At 32.7% G+C, this 20751-nt stretch overlaps 1 protein-coding gene across 1 annotated transcript; it reads left to right on the forward strand.

Moving 5' to 3' along the window:
* The first annotated feature begins 317 nt into the window (after window positions 1-317).
* mahe (maheshvara) lies at window positions 318-16386 on the forward strand. Its single transcript, XM_073973389.1, has 3 exons — window positions 318-822; window positions 7855-9359; window positions 10188-16386. Exons 2-3 carry the CDS (start codon window positions 7953-7955, stop codon window positions 11535-11537), a joined length of 2757 nt encoding a protein of 918 aa, XP_073829490.1. The 5' UTR covers window positions 318-822; window positions 7855-7952; the 3' UTR covers window positions 11538-16386.
* The last annotated feature ends 4365 nt before the right edge of the window (window positions 16387-20751 follow it).

Raw genomic sequence — 20751 nt, forward strand, 5'->3', positions numbered from 1 at the left:
GACGTTATAAGCGATAGTCGTTATAAACGATATTAATAGAAGAGGTCAAATTATATTATGTATAGTGACTTTTGGGTATGAATACTTTGTTATATTAGGTAAATAAAAAAATTCAATTCAATTTTGGAACCTTTTCATTCCATCGATGCATCGAGAGATGTAATGAAATCATAACTCTGCATCGCACTACTTCCAAACTTTTTTGCTGGGTACCTACGTGATTGTATCATGGCCGTTGCTACACCTGAAAGAACACACGTCACGTCTGCAACTAATCATAATAAAAACGCCGTCATTTCATATCACACGAATGACTGTGTACTCTCAAGGCTTCACGAAACTACAACGAAGACTAGACCTTCGTCGTTTTCATTTGGTTGGTTTTTGTAAAGCCAACGTACGTCGTCGTTCCTCGCTTTTTTGCTACAAATTATTTTTATTTAAATAAATTAGAAATAAAATAATTTATTTAAATCTAGTAGAGTAAAATATAGTAGCATTAACAACTAAATATTCATTAAAATATTTAAAAGAAACGAAGAACGTGCTTAAAAAGAAAAAATCTCTTTTTACGTTTAAAACGACATAAAAAAGACGACGAAAAAATCATCACGTAAGAAAAATTGATTTTTCATCGTCACAAAGAAGAAATACAAATTATAAAAAAAGAAAGCGAGGCGGCGGCTTTGGACATCTTTAAAGAAAAAAAGTTATACACATAAATTATAACTTTATTAGTAGAAGTAAAAAACACGAGTATTCTAATAAGTAAAATTTTTTCTCAAACGAGTTTTTGGTGAAAAAATATAATACATACATTAGGTAAGTTGCAAAAGAAGCCATTTATTTCATTTTTTTCGTTATTTCTCTGTTTCATTTACTTATCCATAAAAATGAATAGTTTTTAGTATGTATGTAGTTGTAGGGTTGCCAACCACCGTACAGTGCACAAACAAGAGGTTTTTGTGTTGCAATTGTTTTTTTTTTCTTGCCTTGGTGTTGTGTTGTATCTTTTCTATACCAAAAAAATTCATAAACTCTGTATTAATCAGGGGTTGGTTGTTGGAAAGGAGGGTGATTACAAAGCGTTTGTGTTCATTGAATACGTTGTATGTACGTACGGCGTCGTGAATGAGGCTATACCTTGTATGTATATTTTTTGACCGCATGTGTACCTTAGTCCCAATTTACATTAGGCGAGTTTACTTGCGGCAATTGTCAGTTTGTAGGTGAGAGAGGGTGCTGAGAGGCAAAGGGTTACCATATGCCTCACCTCTCTCTCCTACAAAATGACAATTGCCGCAAGTAAACTCGCCCAATGTAAATTGGGACTAATATAGGAAAAATAAAGTTCTGACATTGTAATAGAAAAAAGGTAACTTATTTTAAAAAAGCTATTTAAATAGAATTATGTTTAATTTTTGAAATAACATCTTTGAAAGCTTCGGAGAAGCTTTAGGTAAAGTGTGGAATAGAGTGTATAAAACTGAAATATATTGACATTTGGATCATTTTAATGGTTGGAAATATGATTTTAAGCCCGTACATGGCTTAAGCCGAGTGTTTACAAAAAGTAACCATGGTGTGCTAACCAGGAAAGGTCTACCTACATGTGGTAAAAAAATCGGATTTTTTCCGCCAGCTGGGAGAGTATTCAATTTATGTCCATGTTCATAAGGTGTGACCCCCACTTGTAAAGCCCAAAAAAGGCAAATGTTTTCAAGGAAACTACCAAACTTTTTAGTATGTTGTTTATTGCTTCTGAAAGAGCAAACCTTAATATAGTGCCTAATTTTTTTTTTTTTTTTGAAAAATTTTATGTTGTTTTGTGGCAAATGGCGTTCCACGAAACCTTTTTTGTAAAAGCTTTTTGCGGTGTCAATGGGGAATCGAGCTTGATGATCAATAATGCAAGTGAAAAAGGAAAGCCGACGACTCGAACCCACACACCCACCACAACGCTGAATATTTGTTCAATCAATGTATGGCTATCATGTCAATTTTTGGCTTAAACTGAGGTTTCCTCGTCATAAAATGGGCAAATCTTTTTTTAAAAATAAAATCGACCGATGAATGGCTAGATTTTGACTTCATACAAAACACAACAAATTTTTCTTTTTCGAAGATCATATCTCATATCATTTCTCTTTTACCACATATTCGATGCTACTTCTGCTTTAAAATAAGCCAACATAAAAATGTTCGATTTTCCGAAATTTACAAGTGGAGGCCACCCCTTAAGTTTAAAAATATGTGTACTTTTGTGATGGAAGCACCGGAAAGGTAGACCGATATGTTGACCCATCCTCGAATTTGACGTAAATTTGTAATTTGGATGTTCAAACATATGACCAAATCAATGTCTCCTTTTAAGAGCCATAGTTGTTGGGCGTAGGATTTTAAGGCTTTAAGGTAATTATCTCAGTGCGAACAGCCCTCAAACACTGTACTTACGCAAAAATGTTAATTTTTCTGCGGGAGGTAGCCTAAGATGTTACCAATATTCGCCATCTTGGAGCTTGATGTACATTTTGAAGTTGTTATACAATGTACAAAGTTTCGACCTAATCGTATACACAATTCGTTAATTTTCGTGCTTATCAGTAATTTGAGTTGATGCCGGCAGGGTTATTTAGAGCTTTGGCGTTATTATCTTAGAAATTGTGGACTTGCCCATTGAAAAAAAATATATTGGCGTAAAAGGGGTCGCGGGTACAACATGCTGCAAAAAATTTCATGACGATCCGAGAACAGTTCCTTAACTGCTCTTGTGCCAACAATTTTGAAATTTTGTGAGAGGTTCCGCAGGAATGTTTGTAACTCCTCGATATAATGGTCGTAACTAAGCCGTATGGCAGTCTGTGTCCGTCCGTCTAAACATTGTAATTAGGCTCCAGTTCGCAGTTTTAATCTGTTTCTCAAGGAGATTTCCCATCTCCCAGAGTGGCAGTATTCTAAAATAAACACTATGGTATCGTACCGTACCGTTCTGTACCGTACCAAGGTGGATAGGTACACTACGATAGTGTACCGCTCCGGAACACAAACTCTAAAAAATATTTTAGTGATACTGTACCGGAACACAACGATAATCGTAGTGTACCGCATGCCGGAGCACTAAAAATCGTAGTGCTCCGACTGCGGAGGACTAAAAATCGTAGTGTTCCGACTGCGGAGCACTAAAAATCGTAGTGCTCCGACTGCTGGAGCTCTAAAAATCGTAGTGCTCCGACTGCGGAGCACTAAAAATTTTAGTGTTCCGACTGCCGGATCACTAAAAATCATAGTGCACCACGTGTTGGAACACTATAAACTGTTACATCCACGTATGTTTAAATTAGTTAAACACATTGCGAAATTTGGTCAAAATTATGAAAAAAAAACAATATTTAGTTTTTGTGAAATGAAGCACAAAGATCGTCGTGCCGGAGCACAAAAAATCGTTTTGTACCACGCACAGTGCGAAATATGAGCACTTTAGCGGAACTTTACTAATAACTCTTAAAGGAAAAGGTGTAGATTCTTAAAATTTTGCACAAATGTTTCTTATGTTAGTGGACAGTGTGGGGCTCAAATTGGGCCACATAGACCCGCGGTTTCCTGTAGCGCTCATGTAACGGTGGCTGTGGTTTTTACGTTTTACATTACTTTTTCAATCGATTTTAATGCAAATTGGTATATTGAGTTTTCAGCGAATAGAAAACTTATGTACAAAATATTTTCAATATAGGTTCGCGGTTTGGAATAGCCCCCACATGCCGGGTTCCCTCATATTGGGTATTTTAAAGGTTAAAAACAAGTAAAAAAGTATCAGTCGGCTTTGCCGACAGAGATATACCCTCAGCCTGTGTAAATTGAAACAATTTTTTCCCAAAAAACGTATGTATTTAGGGGGTTTTAAAAATTTTGGCCGTTTGAACCGACAAAAATGTTGATTAGGATTAAAGATCAAAAGTTTTGCGGAGGAGATACTAAAAGGAATGGATCGACATTGACCGTTATGGAAGTGGATCTCCAGCCGCAACATATGGTGCCATAGGGGGTTTTTACACCCTTCGGGCTGTTTGCTCAAGAAGTATGGACTTGTCCCTAAAAAAACTTTTACCATCGTAATTGAGGCAGCGAATGCAAGTTGCATCAACAAAAATCAAAGTGATTCGATAGCAGGTCTTACCCCCAGTTCTTGTAACTAATTTTTGTTCGTTCGTCTATATTCGTAATAATTTAGGCATCCGCAGCTCTGCCGCCAGATGACATACAGACCTAATTTTTCGTAGACGCGTTCCATATTTAGTAAAGAATTCCTCGTATATCAGCGATCTACATTTGCGCTTAGGCGAGTAAATCGATCTACAAAATTTGACAATTCGTGTGAGAAGAAAAAAGTTTTTTACAAAAACAGGGGCTTAAAGTGAACTTATCCGAAATTTTGTGAGAGGTACCAGAAGGAGTAGACAAATATAGTCCATAGTCAAACCTGATCTATATCTGGTAGATATATTAGGATGTGCAAAGTAAGGATTACATCGGTCCCTCCCTTCAAGAGTTATCGTGCGCACAATTTTTCCGAACATTTTGGAACTTTTGTGAGGGAGGTACCTGCAGGAGTGGGCCGATATGGCTTATCTTCAAACTTAAACTATGTTTGGACAAAATATTACTAAGGCCATATTTTGGACCGAATCGGCAGATCCGTTCAAGAGTTATCTTGTGCTCCAACCACCTCACACGGTGTCATAGGGGGTTTTTGCAACTTTCATACTATTTTCCCACGAAGTATGGACTTGCCCCTGATGAAACTTGTACCGTTGTATGGAGGGCAGTGAATACAAGTTGCTAAAACAAAAATCAAAGCGATTCGAGAGATGGCCCTTAACTGAACATTTTCGAAATTTTGTGTGGGAGGTATCCGAAGGAGGGGACCTATTGAGACCATGTTGGAACCTTATATTACTCTGGTAGAAAGTTTACGCTGTACAAAGTATGGACCAAATCGGTCACTCCCTTCAAGAATTATCGTGCGCACAAACTTTCCGAACATTTTCGAACTTTTGTGGGGGAGGTACCGGAAGGAGTGGACCGATGTAGCTCATCTTCGAACTTAAACTAAGTTTGGGCAGAATATTACGAAAGCCAAAATTTGAACCGAATCGGTTTATCCGTTCGAGAGTTATAGTGCGCTCCAGCCAGCAGGACAGACAGACCGACAGACAGACGGACGGACATGGCTAGATCGACTCCAAATTGTCTGAAACACATTTCGTCCAAACATACTTGGGGTCTAAAACCATTATTTCGATGAGGCACATTTTCATCGTATCAAAGTGTATATACCCTCCTTAGCCTAAAGGCTGAGGGTATAAAAATTGCAGCCGATTTTGATGCAAATGTAAATTTTAAGATGTTAGCGAATAAAAAACCTCCTCCCACAAAAGCTGTCAACATAGGTCCACTTCCGGGCGAAGCCCCACAACCCTACACATCTATTAAGGAGTAAAATTTCAATATTTTTTGTTTTAATTTTTATCTATAATGTTTATTGGTCTATTCAGCGGGTATATACCATTAATTTTGTTAATAATGTCTTTCAGATCAAGTTCAGGTCTGCACTGCATTACAATTTTTAACGTATTTTGATATTTGCACCACAGCATCTAAAAATGTTGCACTATATGTAAATCACCAACATTTAGAGGTCAAAACTATGAAAAATTGCCAGAGGTTTCTTAATTTTACAGAAATTATCATTGTTAGAATAAGTGAGTCCATTTCTTCAAAACACAGTCAACAATTGCGTTCATTATCGCGTTTACCTTCCACTTTTGGAAAATGCAACTGAATGAAATTCCCGAAGTCTTTTTAGAAAATCTTGAATATCTCCAAAGACCGCGCGATACCGCAGCAGTTCTATAGCTTTGAGAACAGAGGAGAATCCAATCTTTCAGATTATATATATCTTAACACGTGAATGTACGTAACTCACTTTTGAAATGTCCACGGAAAATAAAAAATTATAATTTTGAAAACTTAAAAAAATCAATTCTTTCCGACTAAAATTGCAGCAAAACAAAAAGGGTTTTTTGCATTTTTTAAAGTGTAAAATATCATAATTGTTTTGTAAAATATTAAGAAAAATAAATCATGGCATACTGACTTACCACTTGTCCGCGCCACTCCATTTTTTTAATGAAATAAAAAAATACATTTCTTACAAAAAAAAAATTATTAAACAAAAATGCAACTTTAAGTGCATTTTTAAGTCGTTTGGTGGAGTAAATCGTCAAACGGAGTATGGACCATTTGCAGTGGAGTACTTAGCTAACGAATTCAATAAAAGTTTAATTAATTTCATGAACTTTGAAAATCCCTTAAAGTTCCACTAAACTTCCCAAATTTCGCACTGTGCCACGTTTTGAAACTATAAGGTAATGAACAATACATGAATTTATTACGATTTCTGAGGAAATTAAATATTTTATATATATATATATATATATATATATATAAATATATATATATATATATTTAATAAATAAAAATTAAAAAAAAAATATGTGAAAAACATCTGATTTGGTTTTTGGACAATGAAGCACTAAAAATCGTAGCGTTCCGAATGTCGGAACACTAAAAATCGTAGCGTACCACGAGTCTGTTTATTATGTGAGGAGAATTAATTATTTTATGTTTTTAGGATAAATAAATATGTACTTATTTATTATTTAAAAAAAACTTTAAAAAAATAACATAAATTATTTATTAAATTACTGTTTGATCCATTGTCCAAAAATCAAATCAGGCGTTTTCACTTGTTCTATTAAATTTAATATTTTAATTTGTATTTATTAAAAAAAAATTATAAAATATTAAATTTTCTTCACAAATCATAATAAACTCATGTATCCACAGTCAGAACACTACAATTTGTGGTGCGCCATTGTTCAACAACCGAATCAATGTTTTTCATATTTTCTACTTACGTTCCCAACGTTATTAATTAATATGTATACATACATGGATTTAAGAGGTGTATCTGAGTTTTTATGTCTTTATTTGTACTTATCTCAAAAATTATAAATATATAATTTTCCTCTCAAATCATAATAAACTCGTGTGTGGTACATTATCATTACAATATTTTTTAGTGCTCCGACTGCGGAACACTACGAATTTTAGTGTTCCGACTGCGGAGCACTGCGATTTTTAGTGTTCCGACTGCGGAGCACTACGATTTTTAGTGATCCGACTGCGGTACCCAACGTTTTTAGTGTACCAAAATGTGGTACACTACGTTTATCGTTGTGCTCCGGAACAGTATCACTAAAATATTTTTTAGTGTTTGTGTTCCGGAACACTAACGCTAAAAATATTTTAGTGATACTGTACTCGGAGCGGTACACTATGTTAGTGTACTGTTTATTTTCGAACTCTGCAGAGTGGAAGAAGCCTATTGATTTTATTGATGGTCAGATTTATATATAGTAGTATAGTCGGAAACAGTCTAAACATTGTAATTAGGCTGCAGTTCGCAGTTTTAATCTGTTTCTCAAGGAGATCCCCCATCTCCCAGAGTGGAAGAAGCCTATTGATTTTATTGATGGTCAGATTTATATATATTTACTGGTCGGAATGGACAAAAAACTTTTTATTCTTATGCGAATATCTCAGCTTTTTAATAGGGATATTCTAGGAAAAAAGCATCTCAATGAAAGTAGAAAAGCTCACATCATCAATGATGAAAAGTATGTTGGCGTAGGTGCTCAAACAAGATGAGTGATTAATATTAAATATTAATGTTAAAGAAGCTTTAGAGTGAAATTATAAATTATTGCTATGTTTTATTTGCCTTTTTTGCAGGAACTCCAACCTAAGATAAAACTATCGAAAAAATCGCTCTAATCTCTGCTATTTTTTTCTGTAAACAAATATCGATAAATTGATATAAAACAAAAAACATGTATCCAAACGGTTATACAGCTACTGCTCCCAGTGTCGGTGCACCAACTCAAACCTATGGTAATAACAATGCCGGTGGACCACCACGTACAGATCGGCCCCAATATCAGCGTAATGCCAACGGTATGGCTAATGGTGCTTATGGTGGTGCACCCAATGCTATGACTGGAGGTTTTGGTGGAGCACCACAAAATGTTGGCGGTTATGGTGGAGGTTATCGTGGTAACAATTTTAACCCCATGCTGGCCAATGGTGGTTTCTATAACAATGCTAATGGCGGAGGCTTTCAACCACGTGCCAAAAATCCCAATTTTGTGCCACGTCATCAGAAGCCACAAAACACTGGAGGCTATCAGGGTAATAATGCCTATAAATATAATATGGCCAATTTGTCCAAGGAAGAACGCGCCGAATTGCAACGTGAAAATGCAAAGAATCCCGGACGCACTCTTACCACACCTGAGTGGCAAAATTTACAACCATTCCAAAAGAATTTCTACAATCCACATCAAAATACTTTGAACATGAGTGAACAACAAGTGGCAGAGATGCGTGAAGAACTACAGATAACCGTATCGGGTAATGATATCCCACATCCCATTGGTTCATTTGAAGAATGTACTTTGCCTGAATATACCATTGAAGAGATGAAACGCCAAGGTTTTACCAAACCAACAGCAATCCAAGCTCAAGGTTGGCCAATTGCCTTATCTGGACGTGATTTGGTTGGTATTGCCCAGACCGGTTCTGGCAAGACATTGGCCTATATGTTGCCAGCTATGGTACATATTGCCAATCAACCACCATTGCAACGTGGTGATGGACCAATTGCCCTGGTATTAGCCCCCACTCGTGAATTGGCCCAACAAATCCAGTCAGTTGTTCGTGATTTTGGTCATTTGTGTAAACCTGAAATTCGTCATACCTGTATTTTTGGTGGCTCCTCCAAAGTCCCCCAGGCACGTGATTTAGATCGTGGTGTAGAGGTTATTATTGCCACACCAGGACGTTTGATTGATTTCTTGGAGAATCGTACTACCAATTTGCAACGTTGCACCTATTTGGTATTGGATGAAGCTGATCGTATGTTGGATATGGGTTTTGAACCTCAAATTCGTAAAATTATTGAACAAATTCGTCCCGACCGTCAAGTTGTAATGTGGTCTGCCACCTGGCCCAAGGAGGTTCAAGCTTTAGCCGGTGATTTCCTCAATGATTATATACAAATTAATATTGGTTCCATGAATCTATCAGCCAATCATAACATCCGTCAAATCGTAGAAGTTTGCCAGGAAAGTGAGAAACCACAACGCGTTGTTAAGCTATTGAATGAAATATTGCCAACAACAAATAATGCAGCCAATAATAGCAACAAAATTATTATTTTTGTGGAAACAAAAATTAAGGTAAGTTGTATTTTTATTTTATTTGAAGAATATAAAAGGTCATCAGAAGGAATAGGAAGACGAGAATTTCCATCTCAAAAAAATTTGGAATTGTTTTTAAAGAAGGCCAGCACCTCTTTTAGTATTCAAAACGACTTTGGGGTATTCTTTTAAAATTATTTTTTTAAGGATGAGAACGTTCCTCTTCAGTAATCTTTTTGAAGAAATGTCTTACAGAATTTGGGATTAGTGCAGCCGCTATGCTCGGATGAGGAAGTATCGACTTCCTGAGACCTACCTGTGAAAAAAATTCATTGCGATCCGAGCATAGTGGTGGTCAGCTCAACTTGCTCCAGGTTTTGTAGTAGAAAACCAAAAACACTTATTATTTATAACCGATAAAAATGGTAATTGAAAAAAACGTCTAATTTACTACCATATGGTCATCACAACACGACAAAAAATCTTGTAGAGGGCGGAACATATTTCTTGTTGTAGAACAAAAGTTCATCTTGTAGACAACCAAATGGTCTTTCGTAAAATACGCGAGATCTTGCAAAAATCTATAAATAGGTTTTTCTAGGAAACCAAATGGTCTTCTTGTAGACGACCAGTTGGTCGTTTCTGTGTTGACAAAAAAGTCCAAAAACTCCTATGGACGATCAGAATAACTTCTAGTGGACTAAAAGGAGAAATTTTTGTAGAAGGCCTGACGATCTTAAAGGATGATCTTTATGTAATATTCTTTTCCGAACAGACATCTTGCTATTATTCATTCATTTGTAGCGTTTATACTAATAAATAAATCTTGTATACTTATAATTTTACATCCTTTTTCTCCACATTCAGGTTGAAGAAATTCTACAAATCATCCGCAATGAAGGTTACACCGCCACATCTATTCATGGTGATAAGTCACAAGCTGAACGTGATTCAACCTTAAAAGATTTCCGCAATGGTAAGTCGAACATTTTAATTGCTACAGATGTTGCGTCGCGTGGTTTGGATGTTGAAGATTTGCAATATGTCATCAATTACGATTATCCTAATTCATCGGAGAATTATGTGCATCGCATTGGTCGTACTGGACGTTGCCAAGCATTGGGTACAGCCTATACATTCTTTACACCAGATAATGCCAAACAGGCAAGAGAATTGCTATCCGTCTTGGAAGAGGCTGGCCAACAGCCAAATCCAGCTTTAGTTGAAATGGCACGTTCAATGGGTGGTGGTAATGGCAATGGACGTAACAATAATAATAGACGTTGGCAACAAAATAGTAACAACCAACAACAACAGCGTAATAATCCTTTGAATTATCAGGCAAATGGTGGTGCCTATGGCGGCAAACCTAATTACCAACAATATGGTAATCAAAGTGGTGGCAATAATTATCAAAATGGAGCTGCTAAAGGTCCTGCTGGTGCTGGAGGCATGGGAAATTGGAATAATCGTTCCAATGGTCAATATAACAATGCCGGTAATAACGGCCAAGATCAAGGTAATAGAACATATCGTCCAAGGGCACCATTTAACGCTCCCAATGGTGCTGGTCCCCGTCCAGTAATTGGTGGTTTTATGCACCCTCACATGCCACCACACATGCAGCAAGGAGCCAATGGTTATATGCCCCAACAACAGCAATATCGTCCACGTGGTCAATATATGCCTCCAAATGGTAATGCACCAAGATTCCAACAGCAGCAACAACAATATCAAAAACGTGATTATCAACAGCAACAACAGCAGCAGCAACAGCATATGAATGGCGCTGGAGGTTATAACAAACAACAAGGACAACAACAACAAAATGGTCAAATGATGGATAATAATCAAGGGCAAAACGAGAATGCTGCTGCAGCAATGGCAGCCGCCCAACAACAACAACAGCAGATGAATAATATTGCTGCAGCTGTTGCAGCAGCTGGCGGCCAAGTTGAATATCCCAGTAATGTGTCAACACCTCCCGCAGGAGCTTTGTATGCTGCCCCAGCACAATCACCACCAACAACAGCCGGTGCCTATATGTATGATGCCAGTGGTATGTTAGCTGCTGCCGCCGCAGCTGCCGGTAATCCTTATGCTGGACAGTATGGACCACCACCCACAGCATATTATGCACATCCTCATCAATTTACAGCAGCCGCTGCCAACGGTAATGGAACTGCGACACCCGAAATTGTTGCCCAACAACAGTAAGTTGTTTACAAAAAAGGTGGGCGGTCGGATGCTAAAAAGAGAAAATTTTTACGATTCTCCAACGCCACCAACCACCACAACACATTTTCTTTCAATTAATAATTATTAATACTGAATACAAAAACATTATGAATATATAAAGGATACAAGAAACAAAATAATTAAATATTAACATACAAATATCAATTAATCACATGCTACTCCACTAAAGGAAAAAAATACAACAAAAAACGATGATTTCTTTTTCTCCAAAACAAACAAGCGAAATCGCAAATGATTTTCTAACAATGAAGACGTAACAAAACAAAATACCAAAGGAGTTTTTATTTTCCATTAAGCACTGGAAAATTTAATAATCAATTAAGGACTCAGCATTTTATATAGCAGACGCAACATCTTCTCTATTAGATGCTGGTCATCTAAAGATTATACAACAAAAACAAAAAATACTCCTTTAAATTTCAAAATAATTAAGAAAGAAACAAATCAACATTTCCATCAAATGAACTTTTTTTAATTTGAACAAATGAAACAAACAGCACATACACATTATGAGATGAACTCTACTTTTGGCCATGGATAACATCTGAGACACTCTTCTGTACTTGTGTTGCATAAATGTGTAATTTTGAACTGTTTTATTCTTCATTTAAATTTAAACTATTAAATTGGTGCAAGCAGAGCTTGGCTTTTCACACAAGTAGAAAGAAGTAGGGTCTTCTTGTTTAAAATGGAGAACGAAGTCAGAGATATTTCATATGTTGTTGTTGTTGTTGTTTATATGTATCTATATATACAATAATGATTATAACAACAACCATAGTAATATGAATAATTTTTTAAGCAAACAAAAAACATCCAGAAAATCAACAAAAATCATCAATCGAGAAATTACAAAATCAATGCTATTGAAATTTTCAAAAAAGGATTTTAAGCAATTGAATTATTTTGAGTTGAATATTAAAAACCAGAAAAGAATGAGAATTTCCGAATTGTCATAATTTTTTCCTTTATAAACATTTACAATTATATACATATATTAATTTTAGTTTTTAATTTACATATTTTAGCTTACAATAATATTCATTTTTTTGTTAATTTACAATGAGTAACAACAAAGAATGTTCCAAAAATTTAAACGCGAACAACTTGGAAAAAGTAGAAGTATTTCAAAACAAATTTGATAACTTTTAAAAAGAAAGAAGAAAGATCTACAAATAACCAACCAAAAACAAACGAATAACATAATTTGATTCAGAAAAATTAATGAGCAACAAACAAAACAAAAAATTAATTTTTTTTAATTACATATTAATAAGAACAACAACAAAGAATAATAAGAGTTTGTTTTTATGTATTACTCCCAAGAAGAAAAAACGAAAAAAATAAGAAAGAAGAATCAAATTTCTATGATTTTATTTTAATTTAGAAATTTGTATTATTTATAATTTTTTTTTTCTTTAAATGTATCCCCCCCTACCCCAACTTTTACTCTACTCTCTGTGAAAGCAATTTCTTGTTGAAAACAAGTAAAAACGTAACGAAAACTTAATGTAAAATTGATACTTGCCAAAGCCGCCGCCTCCACCGCATCGTCGCCTTTTAATGTCATTTAAAAAGTCATATTTGATACTCTCATAGAGAGCAGCAACAATGAAAAAAAATTTAATTTTCTATTTAAAGAAAAAAATTAAATTTTTTATAAAAATTCCTTTTTATAAATTAAATGCCATGGACGACGACTTTAAAGTAGAAATAATACAAAAACAAAAAATAATCATCACTAAAAGTGTACAGAAACATTTGATGATGATGAATAAATATGAGAAATTGAATTAAATAACAAAAATCACAAACAAACCAAAAACAAAATGCGCCACATTCATCCATACAAATATGACAAGAAGAGATTTTATGTTTTTTTGAAATAAAAGTAACAAACACCCGACGATTGCTGTAAACAAGAGTCCAGTTTTTGTTATTATAAGAAGAATAAACGAAACAAATTTATTTTTGGTAGACAAAAAACGATCAAGAACAGGAGATTATGAAATGTGAGAAAAATCATATTTTTTGTATAAAAAAATAATTAAAAAAGTATGCTTAAAAATATTGTTATTTTTTAAATAATAAATATTCTAAAATTATTCTTTTTTAATTATAAAAAATAACAATATTTTAAAAGAAACATTATTAATTTTTATGTTAGCAATTTTAATATTTTTGAAGAAAAATTTGAAAATTAATTTATAGCATATTTTAAAATATATCTACTAGAAAAATGTATTTAATATTTTTTATGTAAAACAAATTGAGATTTTTAAAAACAAATATTTTTTATTACAAAATTCAACGGGTTTTAAAAATTTTCTTTAATTATCAAATCATATTCTATAATTTCCTTTGTCGACAAATGGTCCACCAAAATAATGCAAATTAAAAAAAAAATGAAAAATCTCCACACACTCCAAGACGCTATACTACACACATTATTTGATTACTTATATAACAAATTTTATTTGAATTTTGTTCTTTTTAACACAAAAACAGTCCCGAAAAATAAGAATCCTTTTTATGTGTGTTGTGTTTTTTAAAATAATGAAACAAATATCTAACAATGAAAAGCAGAAGGATAATTAAAAACAAAAGCGCGCAAAATAATATTACTTGTTTTGTTTTCATACAAAAATTTTTACTTACTAACCCTCAGAACTTTTGCAAATATTATTTATTATTAAATAATACAAGGCAAAAGAAAAAAATATAACAAGGCTATGAATGAAAAATTTTAAAATTTGTTTAAAATAAAATTTTCATAAAAATTTACAACAAACGAAAATGCAAAACATGACCTAAGTTTTGGTTTTCTTTAATTTTTTAAACAAAGATCGATACTGTTTTTAATCGAATAGAGATAAAAACCCAAATTTACGAAATATAACATTCGTGGTTTTCTATTTCGTAAAACTCTCTGTGATGATGTGTTAAAAGAAAAAAAAACTCTAAAAACCACAACAAACAAATAAACAAAGGATCTCATATTTTTAATTACTATTTTAACTATATTATTATCGTTTTTTCCTATTAGTTACTTATTCGTTCTGTCTATTATAACCAAAAATGCTGTGAGTTGTTGTTTTCTTTTCCCATAATGTTGAGCATTGACTTTTAATTGAAAGGCAAAGCAACCTTAACCAACAAAAAGAAGACAACACCAAAAGAAGAATGAACAATATTTTTGCATTTATTACAAAATACAATAAAAAACTAATAACAACAAAAATAACCAACCAAATCAAGTTGAAATGTGTGAAATATTATTTCACAAAGAAAGAAATTAAAATATTTTTTTCAAAATAAACAAAAACTGATAAATATATGTGATGTGATATAGGTTTAAAAACAAACAAGAAGCTAAACAAGAAACTACATTTTTATGGATGATATGAGGCACATTCTCTTTTTAATATTATTTGTTTAATATAATTTTGTTTTACTATAACTTTAAAAAGCATAATTATTATTTATTTACATTTACCAAAAAATACATGAAAAACAAACCAACACTCTTTCAATAAATAATTCACTTAATAGAAACGAAGCTATAATTTTTAATTTATAAATTAAATCTGTTGCTAAAATAGACAGATGTTGTAACATAAGGAAAACAACAACAAGGCTATAATATGAACTTGAGAATTTAAGTTTTTTTGTAACTTCTCTCTGTCTCTCTGAGAAGCAAAAAACTTTAAGAGTTCATAATGTTCTTCAACAAGCAAATATCGTATCGTATGTTAAAACCTCTACCCCCTCTCCATCTTTCCATAGCAGAAAGTAACAAACCGCGAAAAATGTGATATTCCCAAAAAGAAGTAAAAACAAATGAAAAAAGAACAAATATTGTTTTACACATTTTTTAACAACAACAAGAAATTATACAAACAATAACAAACTTCTATGACAACAAACAAATTAATTAATTTTTAGGAAGGAAAACCAATTCCATTTGGAGCAAACTAAAATTAAATACGCAACAAAAAATTTACTTGGTATTTAAAGTTTTAATTTAAAAAATTAAATTTCAAAATGACAAAAAAATAATTGGTGCTAAACATTAAGAACACAATTTTTCCTAAAAACACTAGAAATTAACAATAACGAAACTAAGAAAGAGTTTACTATGAAATTCACAAAAACATTTCCTAGTTCTCTTTTTTACAAAGAGGGAAAATATGTGTAGCAAAACGAAAAAAGTAAAGCAACTGTAAAAGACTTGAATACTATTTTTTTGTAAAACAAAAAATTAAAATCAAACATACGATATTATATTGTAAACCTAAAAAAGACAGCAACAAGAAACCAAACTAACAAAATTTTCTTTAATAATTGTTGTTCTCATTGATAAATATAAATTGAATTAACAAACAAAATATATAAGATTTATTTTTTGTTTATTAAAAAAATCTCCCCCCCCCCATACTTATTTCCTTCATTATTTTTGTTTACCATTTTTCAGTTATTTAATTTTTTCCTTTTTGTTAATCATTCACCAAATATACCAATCATCATTCGAAACAAATATTTATTCTCCTTCTCATTGGAAGGTGATAGAACCAAAATGTATTTAAAAGAAATGAAATTCCGCAAATTTAAATTTTGAAAAGAAACAAAAATAAAATAAAATGATAAAAAAAACTTTCTTTAATTACTCATTGTATATGCAATAATAACATTTATGTTACCATTACCAATTTTCTGTAAAACACAACTATTGCAAAACAACTATTTCTCTGTAACACCAATAAAAATTGAATTATTTTTTGTTATATTTCTTTTGAAACTATAAAAATTTGTTTTATTTTCCTTTTAACTTTTTTGAGTTTGAAAGCAACTAAAATAGGGCATTTATTGGGTAATACAAGTCGATGATCATTTAAGGGGAGTTAAAAACATGAAATTCAATCAGTAATACAGGGAATACCAAGTCCGCTTCAGAATGCTTAAGTGCATTTTTTGAAACAGCGTGAAAGTTCTCTTTTTGGAGAAAAGGGTTTGAAAATTATGAAAAACTACACCCGCCAACTAAAGTGGCCGGCATTTTTATTCAGGATGTCCAAAATTTCCTCGCTCCATAAAGCTCTAGAGTCTTAGACCAATGATGAACACAAAGAGGAGAGCATTTGTATGGTGAATCATTCACCATACAAATGCTCTCTTCGTGTTCATCATTGCTCTAGACCCACCCATCACCAAAATTGTGTTTTAGGGGTCGATTATCGACAGCAATTGTCGTTGAGTGGCGTTGTCAGTTGCTAAATTTACTTTATGTATGGCAATCTTCAACTGAAGTTGCGAATCCCAGTTGACGAACCGGCTATTTTTCAGCAACAACCTATTTTCAGTTGCAATGAACATTTTCGAAGAAACAAGAAGTAAAATACAAAGGAAAATAAACATTTTCTTAACAATTGTTTATTCTTTGTATCATTAATTCATTTTGAGTATCAAAAATATGGTGAAAATAACGACTAAACAACTGTTTGAAATATTAATTTATAAATTGAGTGCAAATCCAATGTGCACATGGATTTCATCTATACAGCCGACTACAACAGGGAATTTCGTTCTTGAATAAAAATGATTTTTGTTTTGTCTTTTTACCTCCTCCGTCAACTTCGAAACGATCCAATTTGTCCTCTATCAATACGGCAATTGACAACGCAACTCAAGTTTAGTGACAATGCATAATCAACCCCTTACATTTTGTAATATATTCACCCATATTACGGTTGGCGTTGTATCCAAAATTGCAAACTGACGTGTCGTAACGTCTAATTGGTATTATGTATGTATTTGTACAAAAAAGCAAAAATTTAAAATTTTAAAGAATTCTTTTGGTAACAAAAATTAATAGAATTATTAGATCATTTTTAAATTATTAATTCAGAAGAACAACTAACCTTACAGTTTTTACAATCAAAATAAGTGTTCGGCGTAAACGTTTTTGTGGTCGTTGGCGTAGTCGTTGTCGTAGGGATATATTTTGGTACCATGTAACATTTACGACAACGACAATTTTTTACTCATACAAAATTAAAAAATATATGTATGTATATTTTTTTTTAATTGTAAAACAATTCGTTTGAAATCATCTCTTGAACAAAAAACAAAGAAATTTGCATTGCATGAATCGTTATATGAGGACTCTTAACAGATTTTCAATGGAAAGTTTGTCATCTGATAACGAAATGTATCTTATGTAAATGAATAAAAGTAGTAAAGTTTGTATTTATTATAGTTATTTTCCAATATATTTCAATAATCATTGCCAAAAAATCTTTTAAAATTGATTTGTTTCTATTTGTATATGCTGTCGTTTACAAAATCGGTCACGACTCTTTCCTTGTATTTCAACGCCATACGTAATACCCATTTGTCGTATTACGCCATACGTAATACCGATTTGTCGTAACAAAAAACATAAATGTTATATTTAAAACGAGAAATCCGTTCTGGGAATTACGAATGTATTTCTTTCGATATGTTTAGGATATAACATGCTTTAAAAGTTAAAAATGGTCGTTGTATATCATTTTTCATCACATAAAAAATGTAACTTACGACTACGCCTACGACAACGTCTACGTCATTCGAAGGTCTACGACTACGCCAACCGTAATAAGGGTGATTAGGGAATTAGTATTTCTGTGGTCTTGTGCTAAATGAGCATAAGTCGTTTTATGTTTTTTGAGTTATTGGTACCATCTCCTTTCAACTGTTTTTTTAGTTTGAAAACTCTATTTTTTTCTCTTCTGAAAATTTGCAATCTTCCTCTTGTCGTTTTATCCGGAAACGGATCTATGCCTGCGGTATTAAGGTCCAATCCTTCAGGTATACCCCCAATAGGTGGTCAAAATTTAAAAAGTATTCTTCGGAACATTCCCTAATGAACAAATGGAGACTTTCCGATTTATTTTTAAGCTCTCTGGAAGTTTCTTCAATACCCTTAGCTTTCTGTGGAGCCCCAAACTAGTAGAACTTATCTTTTGAACCGCCCACATAAGAAATACTCCATTTAGGGCATTAAAATCGATAAAATATAGAAAATTTTACATAACTGCTGAAATTCTGGTCAGTTCGGCTGAACTATTGGGAGTTGAACCAAATAAGCTTCAAAATATAGTTCTCAACAATTCTTTAGAACATTCTGAAACTCTAAAATGCTTACTTCACTGTTGTTTCAGCGGTATTTTGCATCATATCTTTTACAACACGTATTTCAAACACAGTTCACACCAACAGTTTATTTTCGCATTTCGGATTTCACTACATTATTGAAATCGTCGTAGAAAAATGTACTAAAAACAACGGCATAGAGGTATTTTACAACAATGACATGTTGTGTATTACATTCCAGGGAACATTTTTCCAGAAGAAAATATTCAGAGAAAATTAACGGTTTTGGAGATACGGTGTGAAATGTGTAAAAATTGTGGAATTTTTGCATATATTTTGAAATTTGAGGCAATAAATGTAGTTTTTCGAGTTCATTATTTCTCCTAATATTTTATTCTTGCCATTATCTACAAATTTGCTTCAGAGGTGAGAAGAAGATTCACATAGGTTTCAGAGATATAGGGGTCGATTATGGATAGGAACTCAACTGTAGTTGCGTTGCCAGAAGAGAAAATCATGCAATTAAAATGAGTAAAAAGACGGAAATTTTTGTCAAATTCAATCAATATCAGTGTTTTGAACCTTCAGCCATTAATTTAATTGTAAAAAAGTATAAATGTTAAAGCGGAAATAGAAAATTCTATTACTAAATTTGCTGTGGGCAACGCAACTGGAGTTGTTGGGTTGATATCCATAATCGACCCCATAGCCCAGGATTGCTTCAAAAAGTCAATATTTAACCATGTTTAGATGGGGCCATAAAATACAAGCTGGATCTGACACACAAAATCCAACTAGGGTTTTTGTCGTTTGGGTCTGTACTTTCAAAAAATCCTAAGCTCAAATTGGTTGCACAAAATTACCTTAAAAATGTTGCAAAGTGTAATATGCGACTTTTAATTTTGTTTGTTTATTTCTTAATATTTGTTATAAAGGTGATTTCAAGAATTTTAATTAACAAGTATTGAAATCTGTTATAATAACATAAAGATTATCATAATAAGTTTTTTAATTTTTAATTTTTTTTCTTTAGCCAGTATATATGCAATATATAACTTTAGTTCGAGAGATTATTCACAAAAAAGCCAGAAAACAAGAAAATTTAAATAAACGAAATAAATGTTAATTACCTATTTATATGCAAAAAATGGCATAAGTTATTGTACTAAAATAACATTTAATGTATTTTTTTTTTTTTGTATTTTATTTATTTTTTATTTTTCTCCCATTCCATGTAAATGTTGAAAAATGTAATGAAACACATGGTCAAAACAATGTATGAAACAGAATAATGAAAATATTTCATTCTTTCCAATACTAAGAAAATAAACAAGTAAAAAACAGACCAATCTCATATGAAATGTTTGAAATATTATCCCATTTCAAGAAAAGTGTTTCAAGTGACAACTAAGAAAAGAAGGGATATATAACAAGAAACAATTGTAACATTTTGCTGCAAATAAAAGTTATTTTGAAACAAATAAAAAGTGAAGAAAAAGAAACCACAACAAATTTGCGTGTTTTTTATTTTTAAAGGGATATCCTTATCCTGGGACTAGAGTTGTTAAAATCTAGTTCGTTTGAACGACATAGTTCACTATATAGTTCAGTGGTTAGTTTAATTTCCGTTAATTTAAAAATTTGAATTGTAACGTAACGTTTTATTACGCAGTTATTTTATTTAAGCAACAACAACAACTACCATGTAGAACTCTCTTCATCATTCTAGTCGTTACATTACCTTTTGTTAATGTTCTTTTGTTTGTTTTGCCAAAATCATGTAATTATCGTTTAGTTTGTTACTTCTTTTCTTGCATTTATTTGTTGTTGTAATTACGTCATTGATCATCCCCCATGTATGTGAGTCTGGTTGTTCGCTTAGTGCGAATGTGCGTCTGTGTGTTCGTTGTACATATTCGAGGAGTTGCCAGACATTTTCTAGAGGACTCTCGAACAGGGAGACTTTGGGATATAAATACAGGGGAACTGGCAATGACGAGTTAGTTGTGTTTTAAGCGTTGAACTGAACAGATCGGTT

Source organism: Musca autumnalis, unplaced genomic scaffold, assembly GCF_047663935.1.
Source record: "Musca autumnalis isolate F117 unplaced genomic scaffold, ASM4766393v1 scaffold_3, whole genome shotgun sequence".
Classification (NCBI taxonomy): domain Eukaryota; kingdom Metazoa; phylum Arthropoda; class Insecta; order Diptera; family Muscidae; genus Musca; species Musca autumnalis.

What these genes read in the sequence shown, in the direction of transcription:
- mahe (XM_073973389.1), top strand. Translation starts at nt 7,953, where the DNA reads ATGTATCCAAACGGTTATACAGCTACTGCTCCCAGTGTCGGTGCACCA. An exon ending in TTGTGGAAACAAAAATTAAG is followed by an intron (nt 9,360 to 10,187) that starts GTAAGTTGTATT and finishes CTCCACATTCAG; the next exon opens with GTTGAAGAAATTCTACAAAT.